Genomic DNA, 20,327 nt, shown 5'->3' on the forward strand with positions numbered 1-20,327 from the left:
GTGTTGTGCGGGTCGTAGCTTGATCCCATTTTGCGATTGTTTTCGATCTCGACTCAGGGGTACAAAAAACAGGTCCGTCGACATGTCCCACTATGCCCAGCTCTCCTCGCAATCCAGACCACCTTGGCTCTGGGCTCTTGGCTCTTGGCTAGCATGACGTGCAAGCAGCGAGTCGCCACGATAGACGGCCGCAATTTGCACCGTAATGATGGATCGACAGCAAAGTGTTTTTTTTTCTCTCAGCCCCATTTAGATACTATGTGCCTATGTACTGCGATCAGCCCAATTATTGGCATCTACAGGTACATCCAACGTTGTTGTCCACGTTCACGGAGGCGTCTGCCAAGAAGTTCGCTGCGGATGGCGGATCGACGAGACCGCCGAGGCTAGCCTGTCTGATCCCTCCCACACGGGGTCCACTATTGAAATGGGGATGGGCGGTATTAATCTCATCAAGAATACATGCATCAGATAAGTATGAGGCCCCCAGTGCTAGATACTGTAGGTCATAATCACAGAGGATAGTTGCAGATCTCGTTGGCCCAATGAAGTTGCCACGGCAGCCTGGCCAGCCGGTGTGAATGTTGCGCATCAACACCAGACGGCCGAGCAGATGGGTCGACGCCACAAAAGGGGAAGATTGTTATCCCCTGCTGTGCTGCCAGGAGTATCGTATTATTTACCTCCCGTAATACGGGAACTCGGGCCTTCTGGAATTTGGGGTGTCCAGGGTTACCCCTGGCATTCTCGCTGCTGATTGGTGTGCCTGGCGCAAACCTGCATGGAACCCTGGGAACCCACCGGGCACTAATTGGTTGGCCCCTGGTACAGCGTCAAATTGGGATCAAATCGGGGCCCACGCCAACACAAGGGCGAAAATTCGGCAGTCAGTGGGATGAAGGACGACAGAGAAGGGGACGGAGAGGGTGAAGGAAAGGACAAAGGAAGGACGAAGGAACACGGCAAGATTTAGTGGAGGCGAGTGGCCAGGACGGGGGAGTAAACACCCTTTTTTCGTGGCTTGCAATTCAGTGTTTGCCATTCTCGTCCAGCGTAGCCCCTTTCGGTCATTGCCCGTCCTTCTTCTACGCTGTCCCTCCTTTCCCTCCTGTTCTTCCCTCTCTCTCCCACACACACACATACTCCCCATCGCGTTTTCCCATCCGACCCAGAGAGATTTGTCTCTCGTCCACGCTCATTACCAGGAAAACTCGCGTCGCTCTCTCCACTTTCGTACACTTTCGATTCTTCTGCACAGACCATCTTTCAATCGTGCGACTGGTTTGCCATTGATGTACGTGCGATGATTATCATACTGGGGGGAATCCTTGGGCGATTCGGGACGATGCGTGGTCTTCTTTCGTGCGCGCGCGACCAAAGGCATCAGTCAGGACGCAGAGGATTGACCCAGGGACTGTTGACTCGAACCGAGGGCTGACCAGAACCGTTCGTGATTTAGATCTACCGTTTCAAGTTCACGCAAGACAGTGACTGTGATACCTTTGACATTTGGACGCCATGAAGTTCTCCAACTCTGTTGCCCTCACCCTGGCCACCGCGGGCTCCCTGGTGGCCGCCCAGGGCCACCACCACCAGCACCGTCACCAGCACAAGCGCAACGCTGCCGACACCGCCGTGGCGCCCGGCCCCGTGGTGTACGACTTTGTCATTTCCGACGGCGAACACGTCGAGGCTGTTTCCCTGGAGAAGGCATGCGATGGCCTGCGCGACAAAGAGTTCAAGTGGGCTGATGAGCCCGTCTGGGCCGCTTGCTCCACCAGCACCACGACCACGACCACCACCACTACTACGTCGACTCCCACCCCGACCCCGACTCCTGCTGTGCTCCAGGAGACATCGGCGGAAATCACCCCGACGACCACGAGCACGACGACGACCACCACCACCACCACGACTACCACCACTACCACCACCGCCGCTCCCGCGGCTCCCACCGCCAACTCTGGCGCCACTGGCATTGACGCGGACTTCCCCAATGGCGAGATTGACTGCACCGACTTCCCTTCGAACTACGGTGCTGTTCCTCTCGACTACCTGGGCCTCGGTGGCTGGACCGGTATCCAATATGCTTCGTGGACCGATGAGCTGATCAGCGATATCGTTACTGCCGTGGCCGGCGACGACTGCCACGAGGGTGGTATGTGCTCGTACGCTTGCCCCCCTGGTTACCAGAAGTCGCAGTGGCCCTCGAAGCAGGGCAGCACTGGCCAGTCCGTCGGCGGTCTGCAGTGCACTGGTGGCAAGCTGTACCTCACCAACACCGCGCTGAGCAACAAGCTTTGCATGGAGGGTGTCGGCGGTGTCTTTGTCCGCAACGAGATGAGCCAGCAGGCCGCCGTCTGCCGTACCGACTACCCCGGTACCGAGGCCGAGACCGTCCCGCTGTCGGCCACCATTGGTGGTACCCACCCGCTGACCTGCCCCGACGCCGCTACCTACTACAAGTGGCAAAACTCGGACACCTCGGCCCAGTACTACGTCAACCCGGCCGGTGTCTCGACCGAGTCTGGCTGCCAGTGGGGTGACGGCTCCTCGGCCATTGGCAACTGGGCCCCGATGAACCTGGGGGTTGGCCAGACCAGCTCCGGCAAGTGGCTGTCCATGTTCCAGAACAGCCCGACCACCAACGTCCCGCTCAACTTCAAGGTCAAGCTGGTCGGTGACGATCTGGGCGCCGAGTGCAAGTATGAGAACGGGCAATTCTACCAGAACGGCAGCCCCATCGACAGCGGCTGCACCACCCAGGTCATGTCCGGTGACGCTACCTACGTTTTCTACGAGTAGATGTCTCCTGCATGGGCGGGGTTGGGGCGAAAATTGATCAGCCGACTTGGCTGAGCTTTTCCGCCCTTTTTTGCTTCGGTACTCTTTGAAAGGAGGTCTGACCTCTTGCGCTTCTGTCCATATCACGATTTGTTACTTGAAGGGTTGCTTTTGATTCCATGTATCTTAATTTTTTCCGTGGGGGTTTCATTTCTTATTCGGCATGTTAGGCAGGGGAGAGGAGAAATCCAGCACACCTTGTTGACCATGTTCGAATCATCTTTTCTTTCTCTTCGGAACGCCTCCTGCCACCAAAACGCATGGGGTATCATCTCCGGACACACACCACCTTTGGCTAGATTTACTTCTGTACTTCAAGTGCGCACCAATCTTGATTCCCATCTATCCATCGTCCTGTCCTCTGGAGGGTTGTTTCTTTTTTTGACTTTCTGGCAAGCTCCATTTTTATTTTCTGTCCGATCATCTCCGCTTCCAATGCGAGTTCTCTCCTTGTGATCGCGTGGGTTCCCTGGCGCGTTGGCTGCTTGATGCGGCCCTGGAGTCGGAGACAGCGGGGTTGCATTGGTGATGGATCGGGTTAGACTATTTATTTACTCTCTCTTTCAATTGATGATTTCTATGTCTTATCTTCTTGTAGAATGTCTGGCATAGTTGGTCACGGTCAGAATAATCCCGAGTGGCCCTACATTTTCCTCATACATGTCTCGCGTGTAGTCCACCTCGGGGGTCCACGTGATCTCCAGACGCCTTTGTATAGACCCGAGCTAGACGGGGAGAAGGGCACTCGAGCAAGAAAAAAAAAAAGGATACGAGCCATTGAACGCGAAAGAAACACACTGCGTTTTTCCCCCTTCGATTTCGTGCCCGTACGACATACATCGTGTGAAAAAATCCGAGCGCGACTAGCAGAGTGGAGATTCTCGCCGGCGCCTATAACGCGTCTTCGTGCATTGCCCACGCTCCCGCCCCAGCACATTCATTCCACCCTCTGCCTTTTTCTTCAATACCCTCTCCTCTTCTTCTTCCTCGACCTTTCCTTTCACCTCAACTCACGCTTTTCCTTTTGGGTTGACTTCCTCCCTCCCTCTCTATTACTCCTCCTCTTCCCTCGTGTTTTGCCTTCCTTGTTAGGGTAGACACGGCCAGACGCGAGTCCCCAACCGGTTTCTCGTCAGTGGGAGCTCGTGTGGACTCATCCTGTCATGGAGTCCTCTCCGTCGAGGAGCACTCTAGCTGCTCCTACCGCCGGCATGAAGCGTCCAGCGTCCCTCCTCCCCGCCTTTGAGCCATTGAGCTCGTCTCCGTCTCTGCCACGGCCCCAAAAGCGTGTAGCACGCGAACCTCAGGTGTCCACCTATCCCACTCCGGTGCCAACCTCTTCGACGCACATTCTCTCGTCTTCTCCACCAGGCATTGCCGCGTCTCGCCCTCCAGAGCGGCGGACCTTCTCTGGAGCATCGGAACGCGCTCCCTTGTCGGCCGTGCCGACGATCATGCTCCCCGATAGTGGTGAGCCCGTCCTCATGGGCCGTTCGAGTGCCTCATGTCATCACCAGCTTGCGGCGAGCCGCATGATTTCCCGCGTTCACGTTAAGGCTACCTACAAGCCAGCACCGAACCCCTTTGACCGTGATAGGGTGGAGATTATGTGCATGGGTTGGAACGGGATTAAGCTCCACTGCCAGGGCAAGACGTATGACCTGGCCAAGGGGAAAACGTTTACGTCGGACATTAAGGATGCAGATATCATGATCGATGTGCATGAGGCGCGTGTGTTGGTGCAATGGCCGCGTAACGAAGACCGCAAGGATTGTCCGTCCACGGACTCGGAGCAAACATGGGAGGAAACTACCCCGAGGCCGCGGGCTCCGTCTCACCGAGATGCACTGCAGGAGAGCCCCGTGGTCGAGCGCCAGCGGATGGTGTCTCCCATCTCCCCATCACCGGCGGTGCAGCAGGCTCTCATCCCGCCGTCGTCGCCCTTATTTACACCTACCCGTTCGCGCAATGCGGTGGTCGTATATGAAGACGAGGCTTCGCCCATCAAGCGCTCTCATACTATCGGTCACGGCCTCGGCCGTGCCAGTGCCCTTCTCCAGAGCTCGCAGGGAGGTTCGCTGAGCGATCTGGGCAAGGCCGAGGAGTCCTCCGATAATGACGAGGAAAACGATCCCATCGTGCACTCCTTTGGTCCCTTCGGCGAGAACCTCCTGCCGCGCATGGCCTCGTTCCACACAGACGAGTCTCCTATCCGGTCTGCCCGTTCTCCACGGAGCCTGCTACCCACGCAGCCCCTGCAGCCGAGCCGCTCCCCCCGCCAGCCCTCCAACGCACCGGAGCACCATGTCCCCGATGAGCCCCAAGTCAAGCTCCAGCAGCCACTCGACGAGCACTTTGAGCGCGTACGCAACCACGTTGCCAACCAGCTCGCCTTCTCCCGGCTTTCCTCGACCCCCTTCTCCACCATCCTGAACAACCTCCCCCCAGCCTTCTGGAAGTCCGATGAGAGATCCACCACGGGCCCGTCCCGCTTGGAGATCCGTGCCATCCTCGAATCGACCAAGTGTGTTGGCAAGGTCGCCCGAGAAGGCAAAGATGCCGCGGGCAAGGCCCTCGAGAGCGAGTACTATTATATCCCCGACTTTGACGAGGATGAGATGCGACGTGAGGCGGTGGTCAATGACTTGCGGAAGCCCGGGCTTCGAAATTGCCGGAAGCAGCACAAGGTCGGTGACGCTCTTGTTGGACTCCATGAATTAGTCGGCTAACTCGTTTCACAGCAATACTTCTGGCGCAAGCCCAAATAGATTTCTCCCGTCGGACTTCCCACCTTCCTCCGTACATAGTTCGTTCTTCTCGGTCGCCCTCCCTTCGATGGTGGTAGGGCTACCCGCATAGCGTGGCGTGTGACATACCCTGTTTTTCTTTGCTTTCTGTATTGTTTCCCGGGAGGTGTACGATGAGGAGTGTGGTGCCCGTTTAACCTATGTTCCTCTCGTTGGTGTTTGTTTGCCTGTGTTTAATCCTGCTTTGTCGTTCTTGCTGGCTGCACCTGTCTTGGAGAGTGGTCTGCCTCTTTTCTCATTCTCACCCTCCGATCCCTGACTTTCTCCTTTCCCGTCCGTCCAATTGTCTGCTGTCGATGGTGAATGCCGTCATGACCTGTACTTTAGCACCCTACGGTTAGGACTGTTAGAAATGTGTCCGTAGTGTCAATGCATTATTCTGTTAATTGATTGGATTCTGTGGTGTTGCACTGGTACAATGCCCGTTCTTCCATCCTCGAGGGTACTTGGTAGAGTCGGTTTCGCCACCCAACGTCACTCCCACCTTCCCACTCCCTCCTTCTATGCTGCACGGCCTGAGCACTTCTCATTGACTATCTACATAAGTACACTGCAGTGGCGATGCAGGGAGTGACGGTATTAAAGCATTGATTGATTCCTGACTTTCTCTTCCCCCATCCATCCCTCTATCCTAGAAAATCGAACTATCATCTCACTTCGTCTTCAAGATGACCTCTCACTCTACCGACCACCAAGTGCACTTCCCAAGCTCCAATCATCCATCTGAGCAGACTATCTTTTTACCTGCAACTCGCAACCTCTCTTCTCCCTTCACCAATGATCCATCCGAGATCCGGCAGAATCAGAGCGAGGAAGACCAGGAACTAGACCAAACCTGGAAACCACGTCCTGACCGTCGACAGAGCTGGAGTGTCCAGGACTACAAGCATGAGGTGCAGGACCAGTTGGTGCAGGCGCAGCAGAAGGGGGAGCAGACGGGGTTTACGGAGAGCGAACACATGTAGTTAACGAACGTAGTGATATGTAGTAGGGAAGGAGGCAGAAGTGGATCTAGCTTCGCCAAATAAAAGTTCGCGATTGTCTCATACCTTTCTTCGCTCTCTCTCTCTCTCTTCTCCTTCCGCCTTCCTCTTCGTCTTTGACCTAACACCTGTGCTGGTTCTCGGTCGCATTGTTACTTACCACACTCCAATCCTCCCAATGTGGCGTCCATTCCACTCATGCGATTTTCTTTCAGTCGTTCAGAAAGGACTCACCCCCCACGATTGAAGACTTACCCCCACTCCACTCGACACCACCGCGATGGATCGCACGCGGAAGAGTAAGACACGCCTGCCCACAGACGCAAAGAATAGAAACTGACGCTCGCTTTGCTAGGGGAGCTTCGCGATGGGAATGAGAGGGCCTGGGACGGCGAGACTGGTACAGCCAAACCCCCACACTACACTTGCCCCCCCCCCCCCCCGTCCCCTCCGGATTGACTATATAGCTGGTCGATGGACAATGCTAACTAACCCCGTGTTAGACATCTTCGCTGTGAACAAATCCCTCGACTCAGCCCTGAAGAAGAACACCGCCTTCATCAAGCGCCTCCGCACGGGAGTGAGCGCGCCCGCCCTGTCCACCTTCCTCGCCGATATCCGCACCCTCTCGTTGCACAAGTACCTCTCCGAGATCATCTCTGCGTGCTACGAAGGTCTATGCAAGCTCAAGTCACCTGGCGAAATCGCCGCAGGGGTCGAGGTCGTCAGTGCCCTGCACCAGCGCTTTGGGCCCGCGGAGTTCACTCGCCAGGTGGCGTGGCTGCTAGGCCGGGGATTGAGCACGCCGGACAAGTCACAACTCAAGGCGCTGAGCCAGGAGCTGCGCGAACGAGAGGAGAAGGACCGGTTATCGAGACATCGGGTGCTGCTGCGCGTGGTGACGGAGCTGTGGCTGGTGGGTGTGCTGAGGACGTTGGATGATGTCGAGCGGCCGGAGGATCTGGGTGCCAAGGGGAAGGATGGCATGGGGGGGAAACCGTCCGAGACACCACTGAAGTCGAAGCCGCCCTCTGCTGCGGCGGCGGCGGCGGCGGCGAAGGATCAGGAGAAATCCGCCGAGCCGTTTCCGTTGGAGGTTCTGAAGGAGCTGCTGGGTCATGATCGGGATCATGCGAATTTACCGCTTGCCGTGTTGTTTGTCAAGAGCTTTAGCTGGGACATCCTCGGGTCGAAGCTGGCGGAGGATGGCCGGAAGACTGTTGAAGCGGACGGTGCTACCACGACTGGTGCGGATGCGGACGGAGAGGGAATCACCACCACCGAGGCCGATGCGCCGCTCACACCGGAAAAGACTCAGCAGCGATTTCGGAACATTTTGACCCGCTATCTGGAGGATGTCAAGGCCCATGTGGTGCGGGACCAGCGCGCGCTGGCAAGCCAGAGCCGTCGAAACGCCGAGGCGTATGTCAAGAGCGGCGAGATCTTTGAGGATCGTCAGGCGAACTTTGAGAAGCAGACAAAATCCCTGGAGAAGCTTGTGGCCAACACTCAGGTGCTGTGTGAGGCGCTGGGGGCTGAGATGCCCGATCTGGTGGAGAAGGAGCCCACGGATGCTGCCTTGAGTGGAGGAATTGGCCTAGTCAAGACTACGGACTACCTGCGCGGACAAGGCGAAGGGGCGGGAATTTGGGAAGACGAGGAAGAAAGACGGTTCTACGAGAATCTGATGGACCTGAAGGGCAAAGTGCCGGCCGTTTTGCTGGAGGATGGCAAGAAAAAGAGGAACGAGTCCGAAGAAACCGGCAAGAAGAAGGCTGATGGGGAGACTGTCTCCGAATCTACAGAAGCTGCAGACGAAAAGGCCGCAGCGGACGATGACCAGTCGACCGCGATCGCCAGCAAGACGGTCGGAGCGCAAGTCGATGCCCTCTTGGCCAAGCTTCCTGAGCTACAGATCAAAGACCAGGTCGATCAACTGGCGCTTGATTTCTGCTTTGTCAATTCCAAAGCCTCTCGCAACCGCCTGGTCAAGGCGGTTTCGGATATCCCCAAAGGCCGCTCTGACCTCTTGCCCCTGTACTCTCGCCTGGTGGCCACCCTCGGCCAGTACCTGCCGGACATTCCACAGGGAATCACGACGTATCTCGACGAGGAGTTCCGCAGTCTCCAGCGGCGCAAGTCCAAGGAGTTTCTGGGGCAGGTGCGCATGAGCAATGTGCGCTATCTGGCCGAACTGACCAAATTCGGCGTCGTGCCCGAACACATCATCTTCCATTGCTTCAAGGTTTCGCTGGATGACTTCTCGCGCATGAATATCGAGATTATCGGCAATCTTCTGGAGAATTGCGGCCGCTACTTGCTGCGCAACCCGGAGAGCTCGCCACGGATGGCTTCGTTTCTGGAGACGCTCAGCCGGAAGAAGACTGTGCAGCACTTGGGGCAGCAGGAGCGCATGGTCATTGAAAATGCCATCTACTATGTCGACCCGCCTCCACGTCCAGCTATCCAACAGAAGGAACGCACGCCCATGGAGCAGTATATCCGACGCCTGATCTACCTGGATATGAACAAACGCAACTACACCAGGGTTCTCAAAACAATTCGGAAACTCCACTGGGAGGAGCAGGAGGTCGTCGATATTCTTGAGCGGGTCTTCAGCAAGCCCGTCAAGGTGAAATACGGCAGCATTCACCTCCTAGCTATCCTGATCAGCGCTCTATACCGGTATCACCAGGATTTCGTCATCGGTGTCGTGGATAACATCCTGGAGCAGATTACTCTGGGCCTCGAGCAGAATGACTTCAAGTTCAACCAGAAGCGCATCGCGGAGGTCAAGTATCTGGGCGAGTTGTACAACTACAAGATGATTGACTCGCCAGTCATCTTTGACACGCTGTATCGCATCATCACATTCGGTCACGAAGGCGGCACCCCTGTCCCGGGCAAGATTAATGTCATGGACATGCCCGACGATTTCTTCCGTCTCCGTCTCGCCTGTACCCTCCTCGACACGTGCGGCCACTGCTTCGATCGGGGCTCCCCAAAAAAGAAACTGGACTTTTTCCTGTCCTTCTTTCAGTACTACCTCTTCACAAAAGATCCGTTACCCATGGACGTCGACTTCCTCGTCCAGGATACCTACTCCGCCATTCGTCCGCAGTGGAAACTAGCCACCGAACCGGAAGAAGCCACGCGCATTTTCAGCGAGGCCGTTGCACAGAACTACAAGGTGCAGGATTCCGAGAGGCCCGTCGATCCGGAGCTGGAAGATGAAGAGGCAGAGAGCAGTTCGTCCGATGATGGGCTAGAGGACTTTGCCATGCCGGAGATTGATGATGAGCAGGAGCAAGAGTCCAGCGAGGAGGGAGAGGGAGAGGCATCCGGTCCCAACGTCGACGCAAACGGCGAGAGTGACGACGAGTCAGAGGATGAGCAGATCGTCGTCACGCGACAGGAAGAGGAGCGCGACCCTGAAGCTGAGGCAGACTTTGATCGCGAGTTCGAGAAGATGATGGCCGAGAGCATGGATTCGCGCCGCTTCGAGCGGAAAGCTGTGTTCGATATTCCGCTGCCCATGAAGCGTCTCACCCGTGAGACTGCATCTTCGGAGTCTAGTCCTGGTCCTGTTCCTGCCCCTGCCCCTGCTCCTGTCCCTGCCCCTGTGCCTGAGGCCCCGGCTGCAGAACCGGCTGCAGCACCTACAGCACCTGCAGCATCTGGACCTTCCAAGACAATGGCTTTTTCGCTGATGACCAAGAAGGGGAACAAACAGCAGGTCAGTATCATTTCTTTCCCATACGGTTAAACCCTCCATTAATGATTGTATAGACACGAACCATCGACCTCCCCTCGGACTCCAGCTTCGCCGTCGCCATGCGCAGCCAACAACAAGCAGACCGCGAGGAACAGAAGCGTATCAAGAACCTAGTCCTGAACTACGAGGCCTCGACCGAACCAGAGCCAGGCGAGGGCGAGACTTATCCAGGTATCTTTCTTTTCCCTGTCTCAAAGGTCAACTTTTGGGGAGTAAATACTAATTCGAAATGAAACAGCACTCCCTGAAAAGCGCACCCCGCAGAGAACGGATAAGTCCAGCGCCAATCGCGCCGCGTTCCGCTCCAGGAAACTTCAGCTTAGTGATGTGAATTGGTAGCGTGGTTGTTGGACTTGAATGGTTTGTACGCATTATACCGACATGCATAATTTACCCGGCTAGATCGGCTGGGTGTCGGCATACTGGATCGCGCTGTGCTGCTCAGAGACAACATTATGGGACGTGTCTAACATAGCCTGTTTCAGGCTTGACGGCGTGTCTGCAATATTCTCGGATCATCCACCAGGATGGGAGTGGAGTCTCTCTCCTCATATCCTTCCTGTTCGAGTGTTGATGATTCACTGCGAGGTGAGCACGACAGGAAAGCGAAGAGACTCGACTCACCTCAAAGTCTGATTGCCATGCCCTCTGAGAAACATAACGACCTTGTGAGGTACAGGGTTTCTTTCTACTTGCACGGTATTGGTTGGGGTGGGTTGTCCGCTCTATCTCTTTTTCAACACATATCGGATCCCATCCTATCCCAGCCCATGCTTCTGGCATCGTGGATCATAAAGCCCAGATTGGACCTGATGATATGATACGATTCTCTTCCCTCTCAATTGCCCATGCGGAGCCAGAGTCCCAGAGAAGAAGAGGGGGTCGATTGGTTGATGTATGATAGAAGAGTTATCATGGTGGTTTTACTCGAATGGAATGGACTTGGCGGGCAGTGGGTGCAGTGCAGCAGTTAAGCAATCAAAGGAGGAGGGTGAAAGTGTGTGCACTTGAGGGAAGAGATAACCACATAGCAATTAATATTTTTGCTGAAGCGTCTTTCTTGTACTTGTCACTGCCTTTCCCAACACGAAGTTTAGCGGCAATGCTAATAGAAAATGCAACAAGTCTATTCTATTCCCCCTCTTTTGCTATCCATCCACATCAGACAGAGCATACCAATACACTAAGTTACACATCACGAGAGGCAGAACGAAAAGAAAGTGAAACACAGGAGCGCAGAAGAGGGATATGCTGGGCAGGAGATGAGGGGTGGGATTCAACAGAAATAAAAGAGAAGAGAAATGGCGAGAAGAAGGGTCTTATATCATACACACACACACATCCCCGGATTTCCCAATCCACGACTCGTTTTTTGCTTTTGCAGCGAGTCTTCTTCCTTCTCATATCCAAGAGATAAGCCATGGGGACTCTTCAATCTCGATCTCACGGCGTCATAACAAAGGAAAAGATGTAATCAAGGGCTTGGCTATGAGGGCTGGTTTATTTCTCCGTCTTCCGGGCTGCCTCGTTCATGTCCTCAGTGTCGTGCACGGCCTTGGGCAGGAGTTCGAGATCAGGGTGCTCGCCTTTCTCAGCGGCATTGGTCTTCATTTGAGAGTGGACCTCCTTGGCGCGATCCCGCTTCTCATCGGAGCCGGAGGTGACTTCTCCTTCGGCAGCGGGGGCAGCGGTATCGGTGGAGGAAGCGGGAGCGGCAGCAGCGCCCTCGATCTCCTCGTCATCTTCCAGTTCGGCTCCGTAGACGTCAGGGTGTTGCCGGAAGCAATCTTGCATGCCCCTATAGAAAAAAAAAAGGTTAGTGAATCACCAGCAAACACTTATGAAAGGACCGTACTTGAACTTCTCAATGCACTCAATCCCCTTGGGCTCCTCCTGCGAGTACACAAAGCAGCTAAACGCAGCCTTGAACTCCTCTCCGCATGGGCCGTGGGCCATCCCGCCCAGGCACGGGCAATCCCAGTTGATTTCGCCGGTCTCCGGGTTGAACGCGGCTTCCTGGCCGGCTTCTTCCTCCAGCTCTTGTGGATTCAGGCCGCCTTCCAATGCAGCGGCCTGCTGCTGCTGTTGCTGCTGCTGCTGCCGTTCTTCCCGGATCCTGGGGGTGATGGAATCGAGGGTTTGAGTGGAGTGTTCATTTTCAGAGTCATTTTGGAGCTTTGGGCGGAGGGACACTGTGTAGATTATTGAATCAGCATTTCGTGTCATGTCTTGGACTGCCAATGGATTTGCCAATGGGACTCATCCCGGACTGGTCGCATTCGCCGCGGCCGCTTCGGAGACCAGGGAAAAGAGAAAAAAAAACACAGGTCAACATACACGTCGGCTCATTAGCAAACACACTGCTCGTGTTGTAGTAATACACCGCGCCAGCCGCCAATCCCAACCGCACAACCGTGCTCTTCCACGTCCTCGACTTCGGCGCCGGGCCTGTGCTTATCAATCGCGAGCCAGCCGGACCACGACCTGCAACAGCAGGCGCGCGGCGAACGAGCGCTCTGGCGGCGGGACGGAACATATTCTCTGTCGTCAATGGCGGAAGTTGGGGGAAGGAGAGACGGAAGTGCCGGGAGGAGGGCGAGTGACAGGGCGAAAGTCCAAGGTGGAAAGAGAAGAGAAGTGGATTGCGGCCTGAGGCTGGCCAGTCACGTTGCAGCGCCGGGCCGAACATCCTGGATAGCTACCTTAACCTAAACAGGTATCCTCCCTCACGACAATAGAAGATCTACTGTCCGACATCATGGAGTGGCATCCGAGTCGCTTTTTCGAGCGCTCGGAGAGTCCCTCGCCGTATGCGCTGCTGGTGCTCAACCAGCCTATCAATGACAGGGCGTTTGCTGCTCTCAGCCAGCATGGTGGGTTGGAATGACCTCACCTTCTACACCTTTGCTGATGATCTCTTTAGCGTCCTTCATTGTTTGCGCGGATGGCGGTGCCAATCGGCTGTATGATATGATGCGAGGCAGTGAGGACGAAGTTGCGAATGTAAGGCACCGATCCCATGGTCTTCTTCTTCTTCTTCTTGAGCATGAGGTCTCAATTGATCTGCAAAATTGACTCTTCAAACAGCTCCCAAATGCAATAGTCGGCGACCTCGACTCCATCCGTCCAGAAGTACGAGAGCACTATTCGCAGCGTGGCGTTCTGGTTCTAGAAGACCCAGACCAGTACTCCACAGATTTCACCAAATGTCTAACGTACATCAATTCACATGCTGCAGAGATCCTCGCATCTCCACGACAACAAATGGCAGTCTCCTCTTCTACCGGAGACACCACGCTCGAGATCCTGATTCTCGGTGGGCTCGGCGGACGCGTGGACCAGGCGTTCTCGCAGATCCACCATCTGTACTTGATGACGCAGACGCAGCGGCAATTGCATCAGACGACACAATCAGGACAGACTGCCGCAGGCGGGGATCTCTATCTTGTCTCTGAAGAAAGCATCACCTTTATTCTGCAGACAGGGAGGAATGTTATCTACACGCCTGGGACTCGTCGACCAGATATTCCTCGTGCATCCTCAACAACAGCACAGGCAAAGGAAGAAGAAGAAGAGCATTTCCTCTTCGAAGAAAACATTGGCATCATTCCCCTCTCCGCACCAGCGTCGATCACAACACAGGGCTTCGAGTGGGATGTATCAAACTGGCACACCGAGATCGGGGGTCAGATATCGACGAGCAACCACATCCGCGCCGAAAAAGTTGAGGTCTCGACCTCGGTGCCGGTATTGTTCACACTGGAGTTGGCAGCAAGGTTAAAGAGGGCATCATGAAATGAGGACAAAACGAAGACAAAACAATAGAACGGGATATGAAAACCCTTATGAGTTTCATATGCGCATGATACCTCAACCATCGATTGACTGCCTTTGCCACGACTCATATATCTGAAGAGCGAAAACTTCTGTCTCGTCAAGACGGACCCCCAGTCCCAGAACCGAAGACGCAAAAGGTATCTAGATGGAGACGACCAGTGAGCCTTGTCGGACGACGCTGGCGATGTTATCCAGTTGCTCTGGCCATCAAAATTAACCGTTGCTGCTGGCTGTCAGTGACGAATATCTTGCTCTATCATGAAATGCAATCCAAAAAATAGAACGAAGAATGAAGACTTTCACGTTTACTATACTACTACGGACTCCTCTTTCTCTCCTACACTCACTCCACTACAATCCCCATATTCACTTTCCTCCAGACAAGGTCATTAGACAAGACAAAAAAAGACAGAAAACAGAAACAGCGTCACAATCAGCAATAGGTAATAACCAGAACAAGAATCCAACCCAGGCGCCTCCTCTGGCTGAAGCGAGAGACCAAGAAGAAGAAGAGGAAGAAGAAGAAGAAGAGGAAGAGGAAGAAGAAAAGACCAAAAAAATCCGATATCACGTATGGCATCAACACGTACTCAAACCCATAACCCACAAGAAGAAACAGAGGATATCAATCAAAAGCGACCAAAGTAGCACGCACGATAGGCGAGGAAGGGACAAGGGGGAAGAAAGGGGAGGTTGGGAAACAACAAAGTAAGCAACAGCAATTATCACCTCATATCATCTGGGTCCAGCTAGAGCATCTGTACAGGCAGAAGCAGACGCAATCCTCTAGTGTCGCAGGATGGCCTCGTACAGGGTGCCGATCACACCGATGGCCGTACCGGTAAGCATGCCCGCCCATTCACCAGGGACGGAGACGCTGACCTTCTCTATGGTGAAGTGGCTGAAGACATCCCAGAACGTAAAGTGGCCTGCATAGACAATGTAGACCAGGAGTGCCTTGGCGATGTTGAAGGCTAGCGGGTCGAAGCTAGCGCGCGACGAGGTAGAGCGAGTGCGACGCGTAGAGGCGCCCCCGCTCAGGTTGAAGAAATAGGCGGCGACAAGGGGCAAGATCAAGCCGGTCAAGGCCCATAGGGTAAACGGAGCCCAAAACGCGCCGCTGACGAGCACGAACAGATCAGGGACCTTGATTGGGAGCGATGGGATATTCGCGGCTGACACGGCCGGCGTGGTGGTGAGGTAACGCCATGGGATCAGCTCCTTGAGCACGCTGCCGCCCTCCAGGACCAGAACAACGGTCTCGATGGCCTTGAGGCTGCTCAGGCAGGCGCGCAGGGCGTTGGATCGCTCCAGGACACCTGATGAGGTCCATGCCTGTTCGATGCCTTCGCGCACCTTTGCCGTCTGCCGGTCAATCGCCTGGGACACGACGGCGGGAGATGGAGGCAGCGCAGACTCGACATTCAGAGCCCGCACCGCACGCGCTGAAGCGCGCGCGGGGGTTTTGGCGGGAGTCTCGGCTTCGCTGCGACGCGCCGGGTCAGTTCTTGACGCGACGATGAGCGTATCACAACGCGTTAATGAAATCAAGGACATACGCAGCTTCCTCCTCCTTTTGCTTGGTCGGTTTCCGGCCAGGCTTCTTCTTCTCTGTCACAGGGGTCTCGGCAGATTCGCGCTTCACGGGCGAACCGCCACGCAGCGGCGCGGCCAGACGCTTGTAGTAGTCGGCGAGCTTCTTCTCACCGGCAAAGATGGTCTTGTTATCGCGCAGATGCTTGTCCAACGCGACGGCGAGCTCATTCTTATTGTACTCGATATAACTGGGAGTAGACACAAATCAGCCTCTGGGAACGTGCGCGCCAGGACACGGACGGGCGCAGGGACAGAGAGAAAGACAGAGGAAGACGAGGGGAACATACTCGCGCAGATCAGTCTGCTCAGCGAATTCGACCAGCTCTGGCTTGCGCAGCTTGTTGAGGTAAGGAAGACCAGACATTTTGTCTCGGATGAGCCAGTTCACGATCTGGGGGTGGGGAGATGAAAGAGTAAGGAGGAGGGGGAACGGTTGCGATCGATAAAACTAAGTCCACTTGTTTACATTGCAGATCGCCAAAACAAACCATTTCACAGCTAGCGCGTTTGCGCCCCTCGGGTTCTGCAACATGATTTGTCAATTATGTACTGGAGAACAATAAAATAAATTACAATAGGTCTTGTAGTCAGAGTAGTTGTTAAATATTGTACACGGCCCAAGGGCCAAAAGTCTATGACTGTCTATGAGAGAGTAGGGTACACGGTATACACAGAAGAAATCAAAACACCCCAACGCCATCCCACCCCAATGCATGGATAATATAATACAATCACAGAGGCGCCGCTTCCAATGCTTGGTAGGCCTCGAACCGCTTGAGCAGGTACTGGTACATCACCAGCATGGTGCCGCTTTGGATGCTGGTCCACACGCCGCGGGGGCCCACGCCGCGGAACCAGCCCGCAAGTCCCTCGGTGCGATAGATCATCTTGAGGCCTGTGAACACCGACGAGGTATCCAAGCGCGGCGTGCCCGGCGGTGCGACGGACGTAGAGGGTGATGATGTCGAGATGGGTCGCGAGTGCGCCCGCGAAGTGTGTGATTGTGACGATGCCGACGCATGTGGCCGCGGGCTGTCCTTGGGCGCGTGTTCGCCAGGTTTGGAGGAATGCGTGCTGTGCCCGGATGACTCGGGCAGGTTTTGTTGGGTCTGGATGCGCGTCTTGACAACATCCAATGGGCAGGTAATGACGCCGGCCATACCGCCGGCAGTCGCAGCAGTTAGGATCTCCAGGTGCAGCCCAATATCCCGTCGGCCAACCCACCGCTTAGCTAGAGCCTGCTCCTGCTCGTAGAACGCGAACTGCAGCGCTGAGAACGGCAAGTCCCGGAAGATGGTCGCCTTGTATCCATGAAACAGCGCCGAGACCCCTTCCTGGCGGACAATGGTTCGGAACGCATCCCCCATATTCCGGTAGTTGTATCCAGAGTGGGAGAACGGGTTGTTGTACCGGCCCTGCAACTGCAGCCGAGTTTTGAGTACTTCGGACGGCACGTAAACGATCGAGGCGGCCAGATCCGCGAAGAAACCTCCGGACAAGTATGCAATGTTGGCGTTTAACCCCGAATCCAGCATTTGTCGCTTGGTGAACTCATACACGCCGAAGAAGATCACGGTCCCCGGGAACGAGCCCAACAACGCCGGCGTCACACCGCTATACAAGCCACGCATGAATCCTTCTTGCCGATAGATAGTCGCATAGGAAGAGGTCATCGAGGCGTATCTCGGGGGGAAGTGTGGGTCGCCTTGTTGTCGAGTCTTGACTGTATCGAGCGAATGCATCAACATGTCACCGCATGTTCCTCCAGTTCCACCGGCCAGCATCGCCTACAGACACAGCAGTTAGGATCCGAATTGAAGAAGAAGATATCCAGGGGGGGGATTTATCATACATGTAGGTACGGTGGCCGGGGTTCCTCCTCCTCTGTCACCGACAACACACCATCCTTCGCGGTGTGCGGGATTTCATTGTGGATCCCACTGGTAGGTGCTGCCACCGATGTCTCTGTAGGTGTAGTCGTCGAGTCCGAGGTCGCTGTTGTCGTGAACAGGCCGAACACTCGCTGGGTCAGGCTCATGGCAAGAAGGATGACCAAAAGACCGCAACCCCGAACGATGCTGGGGGTTGGGTAGGGGGGAGGGAGACTCCAGGAAAACTCAAAAAGAATGCAAGTATGCGCAAATAGTATCCAGCAATCGCAGTAAAAAGAGTGAAAGAAAGATGGAGGAGATATCCGCACGAGTGGCTGACTTGGGCCAAAATTCTGCTGTTTTTCTCTCGGCGCGGCAAAGCCGACTTTATGCCTGAGGCATATAATGACGTTTAGGCCAGACATATCAGGCATCCCAAGGCATCCACCACGGGATGAGGGCAAGGGTGAATGCTTTCAGCTACAGACCAAAACTTTTACAGCACCAGCAGATTTGACAAGGACAATTTGGTTCGGACCTATTGAAAAAAGATATGCGAAACAAAACCATCCGAAACGAAACCACAGCAGAAAATCAGGAAAACAATGCACTGCAGAACTCTAGGAATAGTGAACATGGCATCGCGTATAGTATCATCAATGGCGGGGGGGGGCTTTGTGTCCTCTGCATCCGCCGTTTTTCTACAATCATGGAGACCCACTTCACATCCGCTTCACATCCTCCCTTGATTCACACCACCACACACTCTCTGTCTCTCCCCATCCACCCATTGAAGCACACAGGACGTCCAATGAATTTGACGGGACCAAATCCCGAGATCATGGCCATCCATCCAGGTTATACCGACATTGGCATACATGTCACCGCACAAGCTGAAGTCATGCCGTCATGAGTCCTCGAAAAGGCTCAACTCAGAAGACATACCTGCCAGCATAACCTCTTCTCGCCTTTACTGGGGCTTCTTGTTGGCGGCGGTAGAAGGGCCCATGTAGCGGCTAATATCGGTAGCCTCGTAGACCTGGCGCACGATTCCCTTGAAGGTCTCCCAGCCGCCGCGCACCTGAGGCGGGGTGCTCTGGTGGGAGAGGGAGGCGTCGGCGCGGGCGGTGATCTGGCGAACGGCCTGCTGGACAAAGGTGCTCTGGGCGTAGCGCGCGCGGAAGAAACCCAGGTAGACGATCAGCAGCACCCAGCTGCCCTTGGAGAAGGTGAGGGCGGAGACGAACAGGCGGCCCAGAAGGAGGATCTCGAGCGTGGCAACAACACCCATGCTAGCATCATAGTACTGCTTGATGAAGCGGCCAATGGTCTCGGCGAGGGGCGACTGCTTGGCAGTGGACTTGGAGTTGGGGGAGGTGGGCTTTGCGTCGGGCGGCGGCGGCTGCAGGGTCGGGATCAGGTACATGCGGCTATAGGTCGCAACGTGGAAGACCGAGTACACGCTGAAGGGCAGGAGAGCCAGGATGATCTGGCGAGAGTACAGCCAGACCAGGGCCATGCCTAGAGAATCATCGCATCAGCCGGTGGTCGCCGGAGGCCACCTGGCACGCGAGAGGAACTCACAAAGATACTGCACATTCTCGTCGGAGACGAGCTTCATCAGGATTGAGGGTACATTGCCCTGGACGCCGCGGGCGAAGTGGCCCTTGTACACCACAATTCCATAGGTCACGGCGGCAGAGATGAAAGCCAGGCGATATGCGATGCGGGCCGAAGATGAGTAGTAGTTGAAGAAGATGAAGGACAAGGTGTAGCGGAGGACGGAAACGAGTAGGGTCAAGTGTCTGCAAGGTCAGCAAGAAGGTATTGAGTTAATCGACGATGGTTGACCTTACCCAATAAACCAGGCGAACCTATGAGGGAGCTTTGCGTCAGTACTCGGGGGAAGCTTCCAGCGGTGTGGATCACGTACTGGAGCGTCTGGGCCAGAGCCTTGAGTCGCTCAGTTAGAGGCAGGGTGGCAGCAGGAGGAGGAGCCATGGGGGGTGAGTTGTAAGGAGGTAGAGTCGTGCGAATCGATGTGGGAAAGAGTAATGAGGTAAAAGCAGCGAAATCAAGGGAAGAAAGGAATTGGGGGAATGGCTGGGAAGGTGCGGGCGGGGAGGGGGGAACAAGCTGGCGTGTGCTTGGCTGGTCGGGTGGACTTGGCTATGAACACCGCCTGCCCATGACGTCGGTGACTTACTGTGCAATGATCAACTATTATTGGTGATTGCAGGATACGGGGATATTCATCTCGTCCCTGACGACCATCTACCGAGGCTAGAGTATGATGATGGTTCTCGCTGCTTGTGAACACGTCAACTGGACCCATCACCGGGTCTGGTCGTGTGCGAGATTATGCCATTCTGCCCTGTCTGCCAAAATATATACTTCGAGTCAACATTTGATCTATCAATCGAAACTATGATCTACAGATGTACAAGCACTACAAAGTTTCCAATCTGGACTGGAAGACTGGCAAAGATATTAATGATGAGCTATGTGCGGGGAGTGATAGAGCCTACTCGTCAATTGAATTCATATTTCTCTAGGTCGGATCTACTCTTGACGGTAGATCTACCTGAAAGAAGAGTGGAGAGGCGAGATTGCA

General features: G+C 55.0%; 8 protein-coding genes across 8 annotated transcripts; 4 read left to right on the top strand and 4 right to left on the bottom strand.

Annotated features, from left to right (window-relative positions):
• Nucleotides 1-1,518: 1,518 nt before the first annotated feature.
• On the top strand, nucleotides 1,519-2,805 carry PFLUO_LOCUS6461 (Sperm-associated antigen 4 protein; the record flags this gene model as incomplete). Its single annotated transcript, XM_073784008.1, has 1 exon — nucleotides 1,519-2,805. One exon carries the CDS (start codon nucleotides 1,519-1,521, stop codon nucleotides 2,803-2,805), a length of 1,287 nt encoding a protein of 428 aa, XP_073640506.1.
• Nucleotides 2,806-4,055: 1,250 nt separating this feature from the next.
• Nucleotides 4,056-5,612, top strand: PFLUO_LOCUS6462 (target of SBF; the record flags this gene model as incomplete). Its single annotated transcript, XM_073784009.1, has 2 exons — nucleotides 4,056-5,531; nucleotides 5,586-5,612. The coding sequence occupies 2 exons, from the start codon at nucleotides 4,056-4,058 to the stop codon at nucleotides 5,610-5,612; spliced, it is 1,503 nt and encodes a 500-aa protein (XP_073640507.1).
• A 1,302-nt stretch (nucleotides 5,613-6,914) lies between these two features.
• PFLUO_LOCUS6463 (mRNA decay protein) lies at nucleotides 6,915-10,748 on the top strand (the record flags this gene model as incomplete). Its single annotated transcript, XM_073784010.1, has 5 exons — nucleotides 6,915-6,933; nucleotides 6,990-7,034; nucleotides 7,138-10,370; nucleotides 10,424-10,580; nucleotides 10,648-10,748. 5 exons carry the CDS (start codon nucleotides 6,915-6,917, stop codon nucleotides 10,746-10,748), a joined length of 3,555 nt encoding a protein of 1,184 aa, XP_073640508.1.
• Nucleotides 10,749-11,909: 1,161 nt separating this feature from the next.
• Nucleotides 11,910-12,945, bottom strand: PFLUO_LOCUS6464 (Oxidoreductase; the record flags this gene model as incomplete). The annotated part of the gene is made up of 3 exons (XM_073784012.1): nucleotides 11,910-12,207; nucleotides 12,265-12,601; nucleotides 12,747-12,945. 3 exons carry the CDS (start codon nucleotides 12,943-12,945, stop codon nucleotides 11,910-11,912), a joined length of 834 nt encoding a protein of 277 aa, XP_073640509.1.
• Nucleotides 12,946-13,167: 222 nt separating this feature from the next.
• PFLUO_LOCUS6465 (thiamine pyrophosphokinase) lies at nucleotides 13,168-14,204 on the top strand (the record flags this gene model as incomplete). Its single annotated transcript, XM_073784013.1, has 3 exons — nucleotides 13,168-13,282; nucleotides 13,333-13,412; nucleotides 13,497-14,204. 3 exons carry the CDS (start codon nucleotides 13,168-13,170, stop codon nucleotides 14,202-14,204), a joined length of 903 nt encoding a protein of 300 aa, XP_073640510.1.
• An 828-nt stretch (nucleotides 14,205-15,032) lies between these two features.
• On the bottom strand, nucleotides 15,033-16,206 carry PFLUO_LOCUS6466 (uncharacterized protein; the record flags this gene model as incomplete). The annotated part of the gene is made up of 3 exons (XM_073784014.1): nucleotides 15,033-15,753; nucleotides 15,806-16,030; nucleotides 16,130-16,206. The coding sequence occupies 3 exons, from the start codon at nucleotides 16,204-16,206 to the stop codon at nucleotides 15,033-15,035; spliced, it is 1,023 nt and encodes a 340-aa protein (XP_073640511.1).
• A 367-nt stretch (nucleotides 16,207-16,573) lies between these two features.
• On the bottom strand, nucleotides 16,574-17,880 carry PFLUO_LOCUS6467 (uncharacterized protein; the record flags this gene model as incomplete). Its single annotated transcript, XM_073784015.1, has 2 exons — nucleotides 16,574-17,629; nucleotides 17,695-17,880. The coding sequence occupies 2 exons, from the start codon at nucleotides 17,878-17,880 to the stop codon at nucleotides 16,574-16,576; spliced, it is 1,242 nt and encodes a 413-aa protein (XP_073640512.1).
• Nucleotides 17,881-18,683: 803 nt separating this feature from the next.
• Nucleotides 18,684-19,714, bottom strand: PFLUO_LOCUS6468 (Transmembrane nucleoporin; the record flags this gene model as incomplete). Its single annotated transcript, XM_073784016.1, has 4 exons — nucleotides 18,684-19,234; nucleotides 19,298-19,518; nucleotides 19,570-19,587; nucleotides 19,647-19,714. The coding sequence occupies 4 exons, from the start codon at nucleotides 19,712-19,714 to the stop codon at nucleotides 18,684-18,686; spliced, it is 858 nt and encodes a 285-aa protein (XP_073640513.1).
• Nucleotides 19,715-20,327: the final 613 nt, after the last annotated feature.

The sequence above is a fragment of the Penicillium psychrofluorescens genome (assembly GCF_964197705.1).
Source record: "Penicillium psychrofluorescens genome assembly, chromosome: 4".
NCBI classification, from domain to species: domain Eukaryota; kingdom Fungi; phylum Ascomycota; class Eurotiomycetes; order Eurotiales; family Aspergillaceae; genus Penicillium; species Penicillium psychrofluorescens.